General features: G+C 53.3%; 5 protein-coding genes across 5 annotated transcripts; 2 read left to right on the forward strand and 3 right to left on the reverse strand.

Annotated features, from left to right (window-relative positions):
- Positions 1-404: 404 nt before the first annotated feature.
- COCSUDRAFT_14132 (SAICAR synthase-like protein) lies at positions 405-2,698 on the forward strand (the record flags this gene model as incomplete). Its single annotated transcript, XM_005649320.1, has 5 exons — positions 405-511; positions 805-997; positions 1,468-1,659; positions 2,027-2,179; positions 2,501-2,698. Coding segments are annotated over 5 exons (843 nt in total), but the record flags the coding sequence as incomplete, so codon positions are not given.
- Positions 2,699-4,666: 1,968 nt separating this feature from the next.
- COCSUDRAFT_41116 (hypothetical protein) lies at positions 4,667-5,814 on the reverse strand (the record flags this gene model as incomplete). Its single annotated transcript, XM_005649321.1, has 4 exons — positions 4,667-4,735; positions 4,958-5,102; positions 5,470-5,564; positions 5,746-5,814. 4 exons carry the CDS (start codon positions 5,812-5,814, stop codon positions 4,667-4,669), a joined length of 378 nt encoding a protein of 125 aa, XP_005649378.1.
- Positions 5,815-7,372: 1,558 nt separating this feature from the next.
- Positions 7,373-8,993, forward strand: COCSUDRAFT_28392 (hypothetical protein; the record flags this gene model as incomplete). Its single annotated transcript, XM_005649322.1, has 3 exons — positions 7,373-7,590; positions 7,742-7,836; positions 8,088-8,993. A coding segment is annotated over exon 3 (900 nt), but the record flags the coding sequence as incomplete, so codon positions are not given.
- A 2,799-nt stretch (positions 8,994-11,792) lies between these two features.
- Positions 11,793-12,026, reverse strand: COCSUDRAFT_9901 (hypothetical protein; the record flags this gene model as incomplete). Its single annotated transcript, XM_005649323.1, has 1 exon — positions 11,793-12,026. A coding segment is annotated over one exon (234 nt), but the record flags the coding sequence as incomplete, so codon positions are not given.
- Positions 12,027-13,329: 1,303 nt separating this feature from the next.
- COCSUDRAFT_46967 (hypothetical protein) lies at positions 13,330-18,259 on the reverse strand (the record flags this gene model as incomplete). The annotated part of the gene is made up of 8 exons (XM_005649324.1): positions 13,330-13,845; positions 14,115-14,208; positions 14,652-15,714; positions 16,086-16,232; positions 16,383-17,372; positions 17,503-17,557; positions 17,684-17,778; positions 17,905-18,259. 6 exons carry the CDS (start codon positions 18,257-18,259, stop codon positions 15,278-15,280), a joined length of 2,079 nt encoding a protein of 692 aa, XP_005649381.1. The 3' UTR covers positions 13,330-13,845; positions 14,115-14,208; positions 14,652-15,277.
- Between the last annotated feature and the right edge of the window lie 125 nt (positions 18,260-18,384).

Raw genomic sequence — 18,384 nt, forward strand, 5'->3', positions numbered from 1 at the left:
AGGTACTGGATGTAGTGCTCATGCAGAAGAGTCTGCATACTAAGTCCATGGGTGCGTGCAGCTCAAGCGGAGGGTACTAAGGCGGGCAAGGCAGCCGCAGCCACAGCAGGCGGCAACGGCGACACGGAGTGGCGGGTGCTGACGTGGCAGGGGCGCACGCACTTTGACCACACTGTTGTGGACGACCCTCCCCACATGCCCGGCTCGCGCGCTCGCCTCTCAGTGAGTGTTCTCATTTGCTTGTGCCCGGAAAGGAGCCTCTGAAATAGACATTGCCCTCCGTGCGCCTCACTGCCCATGTGCATCCTTGCGTGCTCCATGGACAGCAGATTCTTACATTGTCAAGTGGGCATTGCATTGCCGTAAGAAACGCGTGATTTGACGTGTTGTCCATCCCCCTGCAGATCAGCGTGTGGTTCCCCGCCCAGTTCGCAGAGCTGCGGCGCATGTGTCTGAGTCACTGCGGCGGCGAGGCCGCCTTCTGTGCCAGCCTCAGCCGGTGCCACAGGTGGTGCACCTCATGTGTCTGGGCTTCAACCCCTCTGAATTGCAGCCATGCAGAGCCATGCATCCGTTCTCCTTATATGCATGAGTGACTACTCCTCTGGCTTGGAACATTGATAATCATGCCCCTGCCTGTCGGTGGGAATTGCCATCTTCATGTGGCATTCGCATTCGCTGCGGCATGCTTTAGTTTCCACCCTGTGACCATTGTTTCCCATGTGTGGCTGGCAAAATGTATGGTAGCTGTTGCAAGAGTTGATGCCAAGCCCGGTCGGGTGTCTGACCTACTTTTTCTGCCAGGTGGGAGCCGCGCGGCGGCAAGAGCAACTCGTTCTTTGCTAAGACGCGCGACGACCGGTTCATCGTGAAGCAGCTGAGCCTGGCGGAGCGCAAGTCCTTCCAGGAGATCGCACCCAAGTACTTTGCCCACCTGGCCAGGGCAACGCGCGACCGGCAGCCCACCTGCCTCGCCAAAATCATGGGCGTCTTCACGGTGCGCGCTACTGCTCTGTTGTGCGCAGCATGGTCCGTCATTATGCATGCAGTTCATTGCCCATTGACAGCTGTAGTTCTGGGCAGTCCTTTACTATGCTGTCTATCACACATGCCAGTAGATTGTGAGGTGCTGCAATTCATGTTGTGAAGTGCCAGCGCCCCAAGACTTTATGGGCAACCTTCTGGGGGCTGACAAGGCAATGCTGAAGCAGCCTGTCAGTCAGTGCATCTCTGCATGAAGGCGATCAAGAGTCACCTGCATCTTTGCACCCCGTATTTATATGGTTGCCAACACCTCTGTCCGTCCGTAAAAGCTTATGCATGCATCAACACATTCCCACTATCATGAGAGGCACCTTCTGCTGTCCTGCTGCGAAGGCAAGATTGCCCCTCTTAGAGGTGCTCTGCAGCCTTGAGGTTCAGAGAAATGCAAGATTGAACTGAGGGTGGGATGTGTTCGGCGCGCAGGTGCGGCTGGAGCGGGAGAAGGCGATGGACCTGCTGGTGATGGAGAACGTGTTCTACGAGCGTTCCCTGTCGCCCGTGTACGACCTCAAGGGCTCCGAGCGCGCGCGCTGGTGCAAGGACGACCCCAACGACCCCACCACCGTCCTCCTCGACGAAAACCTCAAGCGCTCCATCCTGTCCGCACCCCTCCTGGTGCCGCCCCACTCTCTGCATTGACAAAGCCTTCATGCCAATGGTCCGTCAACAAACACACTCCACCATCGATGTGCTATTGAGCCAGTTTCTCTTCCTGAGATCATCAGCCCTGGACACCCGCACGGTGGAGCCCTCATCAACTTGCCCTGCTTGCTTCCAGTAACACAGCAGCATGGCAGCTGTGTCCTACAGCACTGTCCTTTCATTCTGTTCACAGCCAGCACATGTTGTGCGAGCTCCTTGGGCAAAGACTGCCAGAATAGAGTTTTTGGTGAGCCAGTTGCATGCTGTCAGGGGGGGGCCTGGCTGCGTCTGCACCCTGCAGAATACAGCAGCTGATGCGATGATTCACCTTTCGTGTCAGGTGGAGTCGGGCGCGCATGCGGCGTTGATGAAGGCGCTGTGGGCGGACACGGCGTTTCTGGCGGGGCAGGGCGTCATGGACTACTCCCTGATCGTGGGCGTCGACTCCCCCAACGGCGCCCTCGTCGTCGGCATCATTGACTTCCTGCGCCAGGTGCGGACCGTTGTGTCTTCTGCTCTCCCCTGTCTGGCAGGACAACAGTATGCAGCTGCTGAATCATCTATACATGGCTGCCTTGCAAGGCCCCCGGCATGAACCCAATACCTCTGTGGCTCTGCATGCCTGCATGCTTATACGTTCATTTACTCGACACAAGCAATAAACAGCTGTGCCTCTCACCAGAGGCGGAAAAGAGCACTTGGGTAGTGCCCAAGGAGGCCTTCACAGAGAGCGTCCAGGCAGTGTGGGCTCAGGATGCAGGAATTCGGGCATGAAAATGTATCAATACTGAGCATCCGGTCCCTGTGCGCGCAGTACACGTGGGACAAGGCTTTGGAGCGGTGGGTCAAGTCTGTGGGGATGGGGCAGGATCCACGCAAGGCGCCCACGATTCAGTCACCGCGCGACTACTGCAAGCGCTTCCGAGGCGCCATGGCCTCCTACTTCACCTGCGTCCCCGCCCAGGGCGACGTCCCCGCGCCGCTCGATGTCTCTGCCGGCCTCGCCGACTGATTTCCCCAGCCCCGGCCCAGCCGCCCCCGGCCGCGGCCGCACGGCCAGAGGCAGCAGCTCACGCCTGTGGGTGGCAGACCAAATGCCCTTGCAGCGCGCAGTGCGGTGCAGTGAGTAGCTGGGAAGCCTACCGGTCTCGGCCCGGTCGCGGTCGGCTGCGGTTGCGCGGCCGGAGGCAGAGGCGGCAGGTCACCCCTGGGGGCGGGAGAGCCGCCATCAATTGCTGGCGCACGGCCAGAGGCAGAGGCAGCAGGTCATTGCTGTGTGTGGCAGACTACATGCCCTCAGAATGCGCCGTCAGTGAGTAGCCGGGGAAGTCTGCTGGTGCCAAAGTGGCCGCCGTCGGCTGCAGCAGCAATCAGAGGCAGAGGCAGCATGTTCTCAATTCTGGGGTTGGCAGACACAAAGTAGTGGTGCTGCAGGACTGTGAGTTGGCGACATGCAGCATGCATTCATTTAGCTGGCTTTGTCCCTCAGTGAGAGCAGATGTGGTTGATGAGAGGAGCAACGGTATCCAAATTAGCAGGAGAGAAAAGATGGGATCAGAGCCTCGAGGGAGTGGTTGTGGACCAAACATGCTCAGAAACTCCCTGCATACAGCTGCTATTCGTGGCTCAGGGTGCAGCAAGTACAATGTGCGTAGCTCAGATGCATGATCCATACATACGCCTCTTCATTAACAGAAGGGGCAAGGATATTGCAAGCCCGCACAGTGCCAGTGCTGAAACCAGCATTGGGCTTGTTTCTCGGTGTATAGACTGATCTCGCCAGAAAATATCTGTATTTTGAGCATCAGAGGCACTTCATGGCAGCGGCCTCGCCTTTTTACAGACATTTTAGGCCAGCAAATGGCAGGCCGTGGCCTCATGGAATAGCGTTTGAAATGTCCTGCCTGTCCGCATTGCAGATACATTTGTTTGTAGTAGACGAGTGAGGCAGGGGACAGCGGCAGGGATTGGGCTATGGGCCCAGAGGGATCTGCAAGTGGGGGGTGGATTGCATACAGAGCTGTCAGTCTGACAGTGAACTTGCTTATGCAGGGGCCCAGGCCTCAGTTTCTAGGAGTGCTACTTCTGCTTTTTAAATCATGCATACAGGGGCGCCATATCAGGCAGCATTGCATTCTGTCTAGAAGCTGGCCCTGTCTCATTTTATTCGTGCTCACCAAGACGCTGTGATTTGACGGACTGCTACGCATGAGAGAGAAGATGGTCTTATATGGGACTCTATGAATGTGTGCTCTCTTTAGGCTTCGGTGGTGTTGGACAGTTTTGCTGCGCAGAACAAATGTGTCAATGCATATTTATTGTACATGCATGTGTCCTGGTGCTCATTTATGTGGCAAGGATGCAGCGACACATGCTGCCCTTAGCGGTACCTGCCACCTTAGCAGTCATTGCTTGATTTGGAGGAATGAGCTTTTTGGGTCAGTATAGGGGTGCATATATATATATATATATCAATCCCTTCGAGTTGTGGTTTTTGCAGACACCAGATATAGGGGAAGGTTCTCAAAGGCCCAGCTAAGCAGCCTCGGAGACCTCCATATTTCCTCGTGATCAGCAGGATCTGGAGTTGAGCTGTGTGCATGGGAATGGGATGACAAGGTGTTCAAATTCACGAATGGGGTGCATTGGATGTGGGGACAACATACTGATACCATTGGTTGTTTCTGCATGCGAAAGAGAGTGTGACAAACGTTCAGAGAATGCTCACGTGTTCGCTGCTTTGTAAACTAAAGTTTGCATCCAACCACTCCGGTTGCATCTAATAAGGTTTAATTTAAAGGTCTTGATCAGATCTGCTCACACAGAGATACAGCTTACTGATGTCAACATATCATTGCACGCGACCTGTCACAACCTAGCTACACATCTGGGTATTCCTCTTAACAACGTTGCCACGAAACGACATCTGGATAAAAAATCCAAGAGCTCTATGAGGACTCCTCTAGCAAGCCATACATCATCACAAGTCCTTAGGTGTGAATGAGCTTCCGCAGCCACACTTGCCTCCAGCATTGGGGTTGTCTACCACCTGCATTTGCACACCAGCATCAAGCAGCATCAAGCGGGCACCTACTTTTGTCTCACTATTATCACAGGAGCTGGAGCCATGCAAACCATGTCTCAGCCAGTGTCCAATCGACCCTCAACAACAGCTTGCACTTGAATCTACACAAGCTGTGGGTTCAAGTCTTGCGCTCTACAAATTTCACATATTCAGACATTGGCAAGATGCAGGCATAGAGTTGTGTACCTCGAAGGTCGACTTTATGAGCTCGTCTGCAAAGTCGACTGTGGCGCCCTTCACAAATTCGTGAGACACGCTGTCAATTATCAGCTTCTGACCGTCACAGTCGACAACATAGTCATCTTCTGTGGGCCCTGACCCTAAATCAAACCTGCGCATGCACATCATAATGACGACAATCCTTTACTTCACCACAGTATATATATATGTCCACTGCCAAATGCTGATGGAGCTTATTCCCTCGTTCATTCCAAAATCCTTTGGGTTTCCTGTTCTTGAAGTATCACGTAGCTGATACTGCAGAACGCTGTAATGCTCCATCAACATGCATTGAAGGCAGGAAGGAAGATTAAGCAGCATACGGCCGCCTAGGGCTGATTAGATTTACTTAGAGCATCCAAATGATCAAAACAATACGTTGATACACCATTCGGGGGTTGCTGGCAAGTTCAATGTTGTGGGGAGATGAAGACAAGGCCTTGCAGCGGCAGAGCTGAGGGGGGAATACAGGCACTTACTTGTAGGAGAAGCCTGAACACCCGCCCGCTTCCACTGTCAGTCGCAGGGCGATCTCATCCTTGCTTGCCGCAGTCTCTAGCACATGCCGCAACCTCTGTGCAGACCAAAGGACTGCCATGGTCAGTGCCTATCCAGACCTGATAGAGTCACTTCACAAAGAAAATGTGCAAACAGTGTGCTGCCAGAGTCACTGCATAAAGCCCTGTGTAGAATGTGAAGCCCGGCGCGGATAAATGCTTCTCCTCTGCAGACAACATACCACCAGAGAGCCTCACCTTGACAGCAGCGTCTGACAGCTTGACCATGGCAGCAGGATGGTCTGCTGCAGCAGGTTCACTGTCCATCCTTTGGCTCCCAATAAAGAAACTCCTGGTGCTTGCTGGTGAGGAGACCAGTCTTCTGAGCTGTTGCACGGCATATTGGAGTCAGAAACTGGAACAGGAAGCGTGCACTTTGCTCACAAGTCAGTATATGCAGGACAGCGTCTGTTAGGTTTTTTATAGGGGTCTGCTCGCACACCTCCAGCATATGTGGAAATGTGGCAAGAGAAGGCAGCTGTTGAGCTTGATGCCATGCGCACGGATCCAAAACGGATCGCAAAGAGCCTGCAGCATATTAGTGGGTGAGATGGGGTTGTGGCAACTCTATTACACAGCAAAGACGACAAAATTGAGGTCCTAGTTGGCATGCATAGCTCACGCATGCATAGCTCACAATTAAATCAAGTGTTGAATTGCAGAGAAGCAGCAGCCGCTGGATCATCTCACCCAGACGCAACAGCCTTCCACACGATCTCGCGAACACGTCCATTAGACCTCCACAGCCTATCCAGGTCCGTCGCTCAGAGAATAGCTATATATTTGCAGTGACGAACACCTGAGTCTGAAGCGTGTGAACCAGACCAGTCAGAGGAAACTTCTACTTTAGGCGACCTACTTGGAAATGCGCAACAGATGATAAGAGAGATGATAAGTGGTGCACAATAGATCTGATATAGTGCACGATAGTTGTATTGATGTGGTGTGGAGAATCGTAAAGTCCAATTCCCCAAACTGAGAGGCCTTCCACCTTCGTCCAGCGTGGAAGCTGGTTTCTCTCGATGACTCATTCTTTCTGATCAGCCCATTCAAGCCCTTCGATGCTCAGTAATTTTTTTTTGAACATGAGGGTGTTTGTGTACGATGTCCTTAAACTACTGCGCCACAAACCGGGCTGCTGCATGCATTCCAAGCACGTTCACTTTGATGCGCAGGCCTGCAAACTTGGCCGGCCCGGCTGCGGCGCACGCATGCAACCATTGTGACAGCAGTATTGCCGCACTTGCCGTTGCACCAAAGGTCTGCACACTGTCTAAATGAAATCCTAAGAGAAGGCCTTCCTGCTTCATGAAGTCCTGCGTCTTTAAAGAATTTTCTCAAGAAAAATCTGCAAATTTGCTTCAGCTCTTGAGTGGCAGTAGTGATTCCCCTAGAAAGGTCTTGTGGCCAGCCCATGCTATCTGACACTCTGCAAGCCTTCAGGGGTCTCGAGCTCTCAGCTCCAAAAGGTTGCTTGCAAAGTTCATGTTGCAAAGTGCACAGTGATTCCATATGGGCCTGGGCAGGCTTCCAGTGGCGTCTCTACTCGTGAGCTGTCTCTAAAGCAGGGCCCGCGGTGACAATACTTCAATATATCAACCAACCCAAGGGGCCTGGTCTGCTGAGCGGCCAAGTGTGGGGCCAGCGCGGTAAGGTTGCCAGCTGGTTGATGTGGGTTCTCGTGCATCCTACTCTGTCGGGCAAAATCCACTACTTTAGTGGACATGCACTCCACTACATTAGTGGATTTGGCTCTCTTTCTGAGCACGCCCCTTCGGGGCGTGCAATAACAAAAGCAATGCTGCACATCCTTCAGATTTACCTACAACAATCTCAGCATTGCATAGTACCTCCGTCAAGCTAATTATTTCGGTCAAGCCTGTATCTATAGGATCGTGCGCTACTCGTTTCTGCGAAGACAGCAATGCCATTTGCCAGGTTACCGTTGCAAAGTAGGATTTGAAAGGGGGGTGGGACGGCCGCAAATGTTTATGGGAGTAATTTAAACGAATTCTTGAAGTCTTCTGTCGCTGGCCATGTGAGGTTCGCACTTTTGCCGGTTTTTTGGCATCCCCATCCTTGACTTGTTTGGACTCAGCTAATCGAATGTCACGACCATCGACGTGCATGTCTACTTCTTTCGTAGTGACTGCATGCCCTGCCAAGCCAATTCCTTGAAATGAAATGCGTGCAGGCAACACAGAGCGTTCACCTGAATTGAGCACTGATGCACCGGACAGACACTGAAGTCGTCTACAATCTAAACCAACATCAAGTTCAATTGTTCTGGTGAGCGTTACGATCCCTCTGCTGCTGTGAGTAGCCGTGGGTGTCTGCCCTGACCTGGCTTTGCTTGGAATGCCAATCTGATGAGGAGCATCTGGAGAGGACTGTGCACCCCAAAGAGTAGCAAGTAGCCCAGGTGCTTGTAAGGATAGTTGTATCACTTGTACTAGAAGGCATGCTGCTGATGTACTTCTCATTCCTTTAATGTCCTGGTGGATCACTTGCAGAAACCGTTGTGTGATGACTTCATGCAGGACGAATGGTCAGGAACAAGAGGTGGAGGGTCAGTGTCAAGGTGATACCATCAGCCGACACTCCTGCTCTGCTGCAGCCAGGCCGCAGATTTGGGAGGAACCTAGGCAGCACTGTGGCAACATCTGCACCGAGGGGACCCCGGAGGCCGGCCAGCGCCCTTCCATCCTGGCGGATCCCTGCAAGAAACACAGCTCAGCAGGAAGAACAGCAGGATGGCTTTGCAGATGGAGATGGAGAAGCCGCTGCTGCCTATTATCAGCCTCCGCCCTCACGCCGGCGTCTGCGGAAACAGGCAGCTCAAGAGGATAATAGACGGCTGCACCAAGCATGGGATGCGTGCTTTGATGACAATGTATTCAGGAACACATGTTTCCAAGCTGGTCAGCCTGCACGCCAAGCAGCACTGAAGCAGCAGCTGCAGGCAGAGTTTTTGACAGCTGCCAGAGCAGCCCTGCCCGCTTGCAGTCCATGCAGTCAGGCTGGGAGGGTGGGATCAGTGTGGGAGCAGGTGGAGACGATCAGCAGGCTTGTGTATGTCTCGATCAGCGGCAGGACAGAGGTCAGCCCCCCAGCATTCAGGTGTGGCGGGTGCAGTGCCGCCTTCACAGTCGATCCTGTGAGCATGGGATGCTTTCCTGCAACGCCACAGAGGCCGCTGGTTTACTACTCTGGAGCGCTCATGTTGCAGACGCATGAGCTCAGCCTCGCCAGCCCAACCTCAATGGTCGCCTGGACTAGCGCCCTGGAGGAGGTGCACGTCAGGAACGGCTGTGTGCCGTACGGGCAACTGAGTGGCCTGCCCAAAAATATCTGGAGGAACCTCCCAGTGGCGGTCAGACAGTGGCGCAGAATGGACATCGCCACACATGACCTCAACAGGCTTGGCGTGCAGCCCATCTGTTCGGAGGCAGGGCTCAGCGGTGACTCAGACTTGCAGCTCGGCCAGCCGCCGCCGCCCCAGGAGAACACTCAGAGGGAAGCAGCAGCGTCGTCATCGCCACCAGAAATGGAAGCAGGCAGCCTCGCGGCTCAAACTGGCAGAGATGCAGCTGAGGTGGGCCCGGCGACCCAGGAATCTCTGGACAGTCGTGCCTCCGGGGGCCCCACTGTGCAGTGTCCTTGCTGCTTTCGCACTTGCGTGGCAGCCATTGCTGACGCCTGCCTGGGACTCACGCAGCTCAGGGCGGCGGGCAAAGCCTCTGATTTCCTGCAGCCGAAGCTGCCCTATAGCCCCTTCATTGCTGATGAAGAGGTGAAGGCCTTGCTCGCTCAACGGAAGGCCTTGGACCCGGCGGCGCTGGAGCGGCCGGTCTGCTCTCAGTTCGTTGCTGCCACGCCAACCGCCTCAGACACGCAGCTGCGCCTATATGTGCAAGTGAGTCTCCTCGCATTTTTCTGGGATCTTGTTGCGCTTACTGATGTTGGCATGCATCTCATATATCCATGATTTTTTTCTCTTTTTTTCCTGGCCCCGGCTGGCAAGGGTAATACTTGGCAGCACCCTAGCGTGCCTTGCTTCAGGTGGTAAAAATACTGAATACCATGCCCACGGTTGATTGGGTCTTGCTTGGATCTGGCGAGTTCAACAAGGGGTAGGGTTATGGCAGCCTTAAATTGCAGCTCTGCAGGATGTACCTTGCTTGGCAGGAAAGCGTGTAACAAGAAGATGTGCTGGTGCTTTGGAGCCGGTCTGACACTCCCGCATGTGCTTGTGCGTAGGGCGTGGCAGCAGCAGTTTGCCGCCACGGGTATGTTCTCGTGGCGGCAAACCTGTTCACACCGGAGTGCTTTGTTTACTACGAGTTGCTCCTGCAGCGTCTGCTGAAGGAGTTCAAGCCTGAGGAGGGCAAGGATCTGAAGTACTTCTTCATTGACATTGCTTGCCAGTTTGACCCATATTGGCGAAGGTATAATCTTTCGTCCATCATGCCTGGCGTTTACGTCAAGATGTGCCCTGTACAATTATTGCATGGAACAATTTCACTCCTAGTGTCTAGTACTAGTCATGCTATGAGTGTGTGGATTCGTCGGAGTGCACAGCAGCGTCCCCTTTGAATGGTGATGTGTTGTGCTGGCAGGATGGTTCAAGGAAACGTGGAGGGTATGCCTGGCCTGGCAGTGGGGCCGTGGCATGTGAAGGCTCACATTCCGGCATGCCAAGAAAAGTATGGCGCCCGCCGCATGCTAGCGGCAGGAAACTCCTTTGGTGACAACATTGAACAGGCTTGGGCACATTACAGGAAATTTGCACACATCTTGAAGCGCATGGCGACTGCCACGCGGGAGGACTACATGACGGACCTGGTGAGTTCTCCTTTCATATGATGCAAGCTCTTGTAGCCTTGCTCGATGTTGCAGTTTGTAACCCTGTAGGTGCGAGAAGTGACAATGTTGGTCCATGTGCAGGCGATGGCTTGGCAGCGAAAAAAGGAGCGCAGGTTGCCCAAGCAGCTGCTTGAGTGGCATAGGAGGGCTGCTCGACTGCTGGCACAACTGCGGCAGTCCACGGGGGCCCTCAAGCAGGAGATTGCCCAAATCAAAGCCCCCGAGTTGCAGGTAAAATGCACCCCTCCTAGTTGCTGCACCTGTCTCTACTGATTCTCTGGGGAGATGCCATCTTGATATATCCTGCAGTCTGCAATGCTTTGCATGCTCGCTTATTGGCTGATGAATCAGGTGCAGGGTGGCGGTGGCTCAGGAGGCGTCCCATCACCGGCAGGCCAGGATCCTCTCCAAGGCGGCGCTGGTGCAGGCGCAAGTGACGAAGCAGAGGTGTGTTGGTCCTTTTTGAAGGCTCTTCTCTAGCATGGAATAAGTATCAATGGGTATGCTAGTGAGAAGGAGGTGCTCAGAGGACTCAGAGTAAAGAGCTGCCTCAGAAGAAAGTATGCAAGCAGATTGTTTGTTTTGCACGCAGGGGTCTGCCCGGGAGCAGCGGCAGACATCGTCTGAGGGGGCATCAACAAGCGCGCCCACCATCCCGGTGCTGCTCCACTCTGCACCTTCAGTTGGCTGTACTGGTGCTTGTTCATATGACATGATAGGACATTTGACATGTGACTTATGACATGACAGGACAAGACATGACAGGATGTGCATACTGGTGGAGTTTTTGTAAAGAGCAAATGGGATGCACACCTTTGGAAGATACATAAAGATGCATGAATCACTGATGTCAGGATTCTTACTCGCAGGCCCGTCTTACATGGGAGCACCACTACCAAGGCTGCTTGGAGGAGTTGTACGCGCTGGGTGGCAGTGTGACTCTCGCAGCTGAGGGGCAGCAATCGCTCTCCGAGCAAATGCGGCATGAGCACCGCCGAGTCCTTGAGGGCAAGCTGGCAGCGTGGGAGCGCAGGCACCGGGTACAGCTGCGGTGGGTGGAGGCAGACCGGTTGTACCAGGAGATAGGGGGTCAGCGGAAGAGGTTCATGATTCAGCAGCTACATGCTTCCATTGCAGCCAGGTTCGTGGATTACTACGCCCTACAGAGACAGCTGGAGACAGCGGCATATCGTGAGCGCACTAGCCTGAAGCGGTTGCGGCGCCAGATGGAAGCCATCGTGTCCAAAGTCAGCGATGACATCCTTCAGCTGCGGCGCTGGCATGCCGCCCCTGGGGACTATCAGGGAGCGCAGTATGACTGCCAGCGCTTGACCGCCCCTGGCTTGCTCGCGGCAGACACATTGCCGTGGCAGCGACAATCTGCTCAGGCAGGGTTGCTGGCTAGGAAACTGGCCGCGCTGGCGGAGCAGCAGGAGCGCTTGAAGCGGTGCTCCGAAGAGATGACCATCGTGCGGCGTGAGGCCAGGGATATGGTAGTGTTTTATGAGCACTACGCCCAGCAAGTGCAGCAAGCCGCTGGGAGGGGAGAGCGCCGCCTGCCCAGCGCCCGACAAGTTCCCCATGCGGCGGAGCTGGGGGAGGCGGGTGTGCATGCAGCCCTTGAAGCTTTCCAGCTCGGGCAGCAGGTGGTGCTCCTCTCCAAGCTTGAACAGTATCAGCACTTGGGCGGCATGGCAGGCAATGCTGTGGAAGCGCTGCACGCCGACCTCACAAACCTGGACAGCGGCACCAGCTCCGACTCGGACTGGCAGGATGCGCGGTCCGATGCCTCCTCAGACAGCAGCGGCGGCGATGATGAGGACACATAAATATTGGCACATTTGAAAATTTGGCAATGAGCATCTCGCCTTGTCTGCCAATTTTGATGTTCTCGATGCTGTTTCAAACTTTGAAAGTCAGTAGCTTCTATATAGAGTACAGTAATCTTCTATAGAGTACAGTAATCTGATTGTTCTACAATTCATCAGATCCTTTTTGGGAAGGGAGTGCGCTGTGGAATCATCTGCCAATTGGCTCAAAAATCTCAAGATCTCTTAGCAGCTTGTTCTCTCCACACACTTAAAGCAAATAATTAACACAGAGTGCCAGCTTCTTATGTTGTTAATGTAAATATGCATTGCTGTTAAAAATTATCAGTTGTTCAAGCGAAAGGCAGCCTATTGAAACTTCCTGCAACTCTTGCAATTCATGTAGCTCTGAGCAGTGCCTCTCTCTATCTCATATAAGTGTCAAAATGTGATCAATGCCTGTCGTGAATGGAGGTGTCCCTGTCATGTTTTTAAAACTTTGATGAAGGTCCACCAAATTAAATTCGTTGAATTTTATTTTTGGCAGCATATCATAATATTATGATAAAATTATACGGCTAATACTACAAATTAATATTAGTATTAATACTTAAAATTTGTATATATGTACAGGTGTCCACGTTGTTAATAGTTAATAGCATGTTGACTGCCAGCAGCCAAAAAATGAACAGTATGAACCTTGACAAGAATTGCTACTTAGAAAGATTGCCTGCCAGGTTGTGAAGCTTCCTTAGTTAGAGGAAGGCCATGACCCACTGCCCACCATTAATGACAATAAAGACCTTCAGTCTTCAAAAGATTTGTATTGGTTCTAAGAAGATATGTCTGTCATAATGTGATTTTTTGATGACTCTTGGAGAGGTCATGTCAACAGTCGGCAACATGCGCCCATATGGCATGCATGTGACTCTGGACCAGATCCTCAAGGTGTAATTATAGTAAATATCTGGTTAGCTACCTATAGGCTGAGCATGTTGCAGTACCGTCATTGGCTTCACTTTCTACCAAAACCTGGGGGGACTTTAGTGTCCATGCAAGCCTGTGAGTGATCATTCTCATGTCGACAGCTTGTTTGGACCATCCAAATAAATGACCATGATATTAAAATATTTATCAGAAGCCAATTAGCCCTTCAGCTTCAATTAATGTTTAACGAGTCACCCATTGCATGGACTTTATCTCCACATTGTGAATTCGAGTTTCAAGCCTTAATATTTGCAGTGGCTTTAATTCTGCTTTGCAAGAATTATCAGATAAAAAAGAATAATGCATATATTTGACCAATTGGAGCAACAAGGCTTGAAGCCTTGCGAGCCGAGCTTGTTCAATATAATTAAATATAAAATAAATGAATGCAACAATAATATCAATCTGATCTATTGACAACAATATTACACTGTAGAGGCGCCTTCTAGTTATAATCGAGTGATTGCTTTTTAAGAGTACACTGAGGGCAATGGTGTGGCAAATAACTAGTGGGTACCCACTATTCACTTGCTACCAACACCGGTGTTGGGTAGCCATTGTGGCAACTTGCAATTGCCTGAAACGTTGATGCACATGTGTACGTGCCCACTGGCCACGGGCATGGCATGGGTTGCACCTGCAGCACAAGACATGCGTTGCTCATGAGCACATCTCGAGATGCTTGATGCTTTAAAGAAATTTCTCTCAGGTTATAATGTTCGACGGTGGTCCCACTGGAATCTCTTAATGGGTAGCCTTACGCCATTTATACTAGTACTGACCCGATGGCATCATTATGATCATCAGCATGATGCTTAAGGCTCCAAGGCTTTGGCCCGCGGCTTCAACCCGATTTCTACAGCACTTCTACACTTGGATCATACTCTTGCTTTCCTGAGATCTCACCTGTACATGACCAGTGCCCAGTGAATGAGGGCGGTGTGTGCATGCATGGCTCCCGCCTTCAAGGAAGTTCAGTGGTTGAAGATTACTAGGTTTCCTGCACACACAGCCGTGGTGCTTGAAGGAATTTCGAAAACCACACTCTTCGAGAAGGCATTTCAGGGTTTCGTTTGAGCAAGATTACAAAGGTGGCAGGTCCTATGTTCAGAGGTGTGCTGCCCCAACCCTGGACTGCAAAAGCCTCTTCATAGCGTGCGATACCTACAGGGCCGGTCAAGAGACTCTTTCACAAGAATACCATCAATAATCAATATTGAAAGAGTCTAAATATTGACGCTGAGTGCGTGCTGCACGGACAGCACGTCCTCAACCCTGGCGATCTCAGATGGCTGCTCGATGTAAAGAGATGTGCCCATCAAGGAGGGGCACCCACGCTGTGCAGCAAATTGACACCCCAATTCTGTCGCTTGTGGCACATTTGATTGATACACATCGCGTGCGTGTACCATAGCGTGGGTGCCGGCAAGATAAGGGCATCACCTTTGCGCCATCTGATGTGACATGCCGTGTGTCTTTATGCAGCGACCAAGAAGTGCGATGATGCTGAGAAGAATCTTGTAGCAATTCTTCCACGTTCAACATTCTATGTGAGTGGATTTCGACACCGACATCGTAGAGAAACAGCAAGAACGAGCCAGGCTGCTCAATGACAGATGGGGTTAATAATATTATAAGATAGGCTCAGGGGATTTATTTTCTTGCCCTCCACCGCCACTACCTTGTGGCGGTCAGCAGCAGTGCTCTGTCTTCAAGCAGAAGTGCTCCATCCCACTGGCCACTTCAGATTCGAAGGTTGAGCATGTGAGGCAACCGGGAGCAAAATTACCTTACAGATTGTTACATGCATGATATCTGGTTACCGTCATGATTGTTGCGCACATGTGCAGAGAGGGACAAGTGAGTGACTAATATTAGTTGCGTAGAGCGCATGGATGTGCAACGCCTTGTAGTGAGGCAGACTTGGTCACAACCTACTACAGTCCTCATTGCAATATCAAATTTAGGACATAAAAAAAATTGATGCTACATTTGCGTCATGCTCACACGCCAATTCTGACTAAGCTTGAAACTGACTTAGCTTGAAAGTGCAAAGATCACATTGCAAGTCACTCTCCAGCCGCCGGTGGGCGCCTCAGAAAGCGAAGGCACCTCTCGGGAACTGCCACCATCTGATTGCCCCCAATTGCTTCCAAGGGTGTTCTGCCTGCTCTGACTTCATCTGTGTCGCTCAACCATGCCTTCTGGTGTCCAGCCCCAGTTGCGTCTGTGATGGTGAGCCCGCAAATAACACCAAACCCCTCAAGCTCAGCACCGTGGAACCGTGTGCCAGGCCCAATATGCACCACCTCTGCCGTCCCCACTATCCTCCTGTCATCTGTTAGGACATAGACTGTGTCATCTGGCAGAATCTGCACGTCACTGTGCGCGCTCGAATGGCCTCTGGCTTGCGGCGAGGGGTTCAGCTGACATGCCAGCCCTGCGATGACACCCATTGCAGCTTCCATGTTGATCCCAGGGGAGGAAACTTCCAGGGACGGTCGACCTGCGCGCACCAACACACAGCTGCTTACAATCCGCGATTATTACCGCATTCAAGCAATATCTTCCCTAGTGTCTTGCTAGGATGTCAAGCTCAAATTTATTCCTGTTGTTAGTATTACCCAGATGACCCTTAGGTGCGGCACTCTACCACATCATATGTAGCAGGGTGCGTGAGTGACAGGCATGACTCAGGCAAAGGGGCAAGCACAGCATGTGGAGCAGGGTGCGTGAAAGACAGGCATGGCTCAGGCAAAGGGGCAAGCAGACACTTCAGCATTGAGAGACAAGACATGAACAAATCAACTACACCAGCGTATGAGAGCAGTCAGTTGACAAGTTCACAGGAATGACAGAGCAGGATTTTGTACATGCCTGCTGGGCCATCTGCAGAGCGGTAGGAGGAAGCTGGCTCCTCATCGGCAGCGAGCTCCAGAGCAGGATCAAAGAAGACCATGGCGCCAGACAGCGGTGACTGCTCCAAGGCTGACTGCGACTGCTCCGCTGCCGTAGCACTCCCACCTAGACAACACATGCCTGTCGTCAGCTTATTGCTGACAATTACCTGTCGATAAACCTTCGGGGTATGATTCGCATGGCATTATAACTTAGAAACTCACTGTGAGTGGAATCATATAAGCCAGGACAAAGAGAGCCATGATGGCTCCTCACCTTCTCCGGCGCGCGCCGCATTCTGCTCCTCAGCCAGCAACATTGCCAGCGCCACACCAGTTGCAGCCTCTTCGACGTTCATGGGCGAGCTCCCGGCAGCGCCTCCGAGAGCCACCTTCAGCCGTTTTGGATGACAGAGGGCCGCTGCAATGTGCCGGTAGTCGATCACCAGCACAGCCATTTTGGCCGGCGATGCGGCATGCCCCTGCATGCTCAGCCGCACGTTGGGGACTGGCACAGGCTGCGGCGACTCATCTGCCAGCAAGCAGCCGTGCAACGGCGACTGGCTCGCACAAGCTGTGGGCTGCGGCGGCACTTCGCTGGCCTCAGGCAGGACACCCTCTGCCTGCCCTTCTGGCTCTGCTGGGTCACTGTGCTGCTGCGCTGGCTGGTCATCCGCATCTGACTCAGAGAAGAGGTTCCCAACCTCGTCTTCGTCGCCCTCAGTGGGGGGACCCCAAAACTCTGCGGCTCTGGCGGTTGGGCGCCTGAGCCTGCCTCGGCTGCCCCTTCTGGGCCGATTGCTGCCACGCGCCCCGCCTGTGCCGCGGCGGCCACGCTTCCTGCCCCGACCCCGCCCATGCCCTTCCTGCACGCCCCCACCGGTGGCTGCCTCTCCTGCACCCCGTCCCTCCACATCTGCGCGTGCCCCACCGCCTTCCCCTGCCACCGCTGCCTCGGGCTCCCCCTGGCTATCTGTCTGCACGCGCGCCTCGAGGAACCATATCTCCATATGCAGCTGGGTGCCATCGCTGCCTGGCTGCACAGCGCGCACCAAACCAACAGGAGCCTTGGCAGCACGACCCAACTGGGACAAGTTGCGTGCTGGGAACTCCCCGTCGCGGTGCAGCGTGCTTGTGACGGCCCAGAGAGCGACACCAATCGAGGGAGTGCTCTCCCCCAACTGCGGCAGGTAGTGGCACTTGTCGAAGGTCCAGAGCAACTCGTCAATCTGCTTGAGTTTGACCACGGGCAGGCCGCTGCTCACTCCTGCAAACATGTGAGCGCCTCAATTGACTGGCTATCATTCCCTTCCATCAAATCTGCAGAAGTTAAAGCCTTCTCGGGTGTGCAACAGTCACCAGGTGATCAGAGCTTCCAGCTGAGAGCGCCCACTCACCCTTGTTAACAATGGACTTGGCCGCTTCCATCTGAAGCTGTGACTTCTTCGGCGCCTGTAACAACAATAACTTACAATCAGTGTGTTCAGCCAAACTCGCTTTCACTGCACCAGCAGCTTGACAGATGAGAGGCGTTCACAAAGCACATGCAAACATAAGGATCCTCAACAAGATGCCCACCTTCTGCCTTGCTGGTCTTTGCCGTGCCGGTTGGGCTGCGGCCTCAACAGCGGCTGTGATCTCTTCAACCGCCGCCGCACTCGGCTCCAGTCCACCTGCATGACAGCATCCATTAGCTGCCAGCGCATAAGATGTCCAGAGGAAATGGTGAGGACATGTTATTAATTTGCCAGGCATAAGATGTGTAGGCGCTGATCGTTACAGCCATCATGGATAGCTACCTTCTGGATGCTCAAATCTAAGCAGCCCTTCCACCCTGGCGAGCAGCGCGCTTCTGGTGAAGATCACTGGCCGCTGGCCTCTGTCAAGCAGGAACCGCTTCAGCTCTGCAACGGTGGATGAGGCCTTGAGGCTGAACGCAAGCCACCGTTGGACGATGTCCTGCTCGGCTCCCTGAGCGCTGAGCTGCCTGCGGCTGATCCCTGGCTGTGGCGCTTGCGAAGGTCCTGCAGCTTCTGCCTCTGGGGCTGCGGGACCCTGCATGCCGCCTGCTGCAGCTGTGGCGCCCCTCTGCGCCTGTCCTTGGGCTGTCTGGCCTGCCTGAAGTCCACTGGCCTGGAGATACGAGGCTGCCATCACTGTCCTGTTCAGGTTGGGCACTGCTGCCAGCAATCTGCTGGCGCTCTTGCTGAAGCTGACTTTCTGATTGAGGTGTCTCGTTGCAAAGATGGCGGTCGAAGTCGTCCCATTGTCTTCGAGGC

The sequence above is a fragment of the Coccomyxa subellipsoidea genome (assembly GCF_000258705.1).
Source record: "Coccomyxa subellipsoidea C-169, whole genome shotgun sequence".
NCBI lineage: Eukaryota > Viridiplantae > Chlorophyta > Trebouxiophyceae > Coccomyxaceae > Coccomyxa > Coccomyxa subellipsoidea.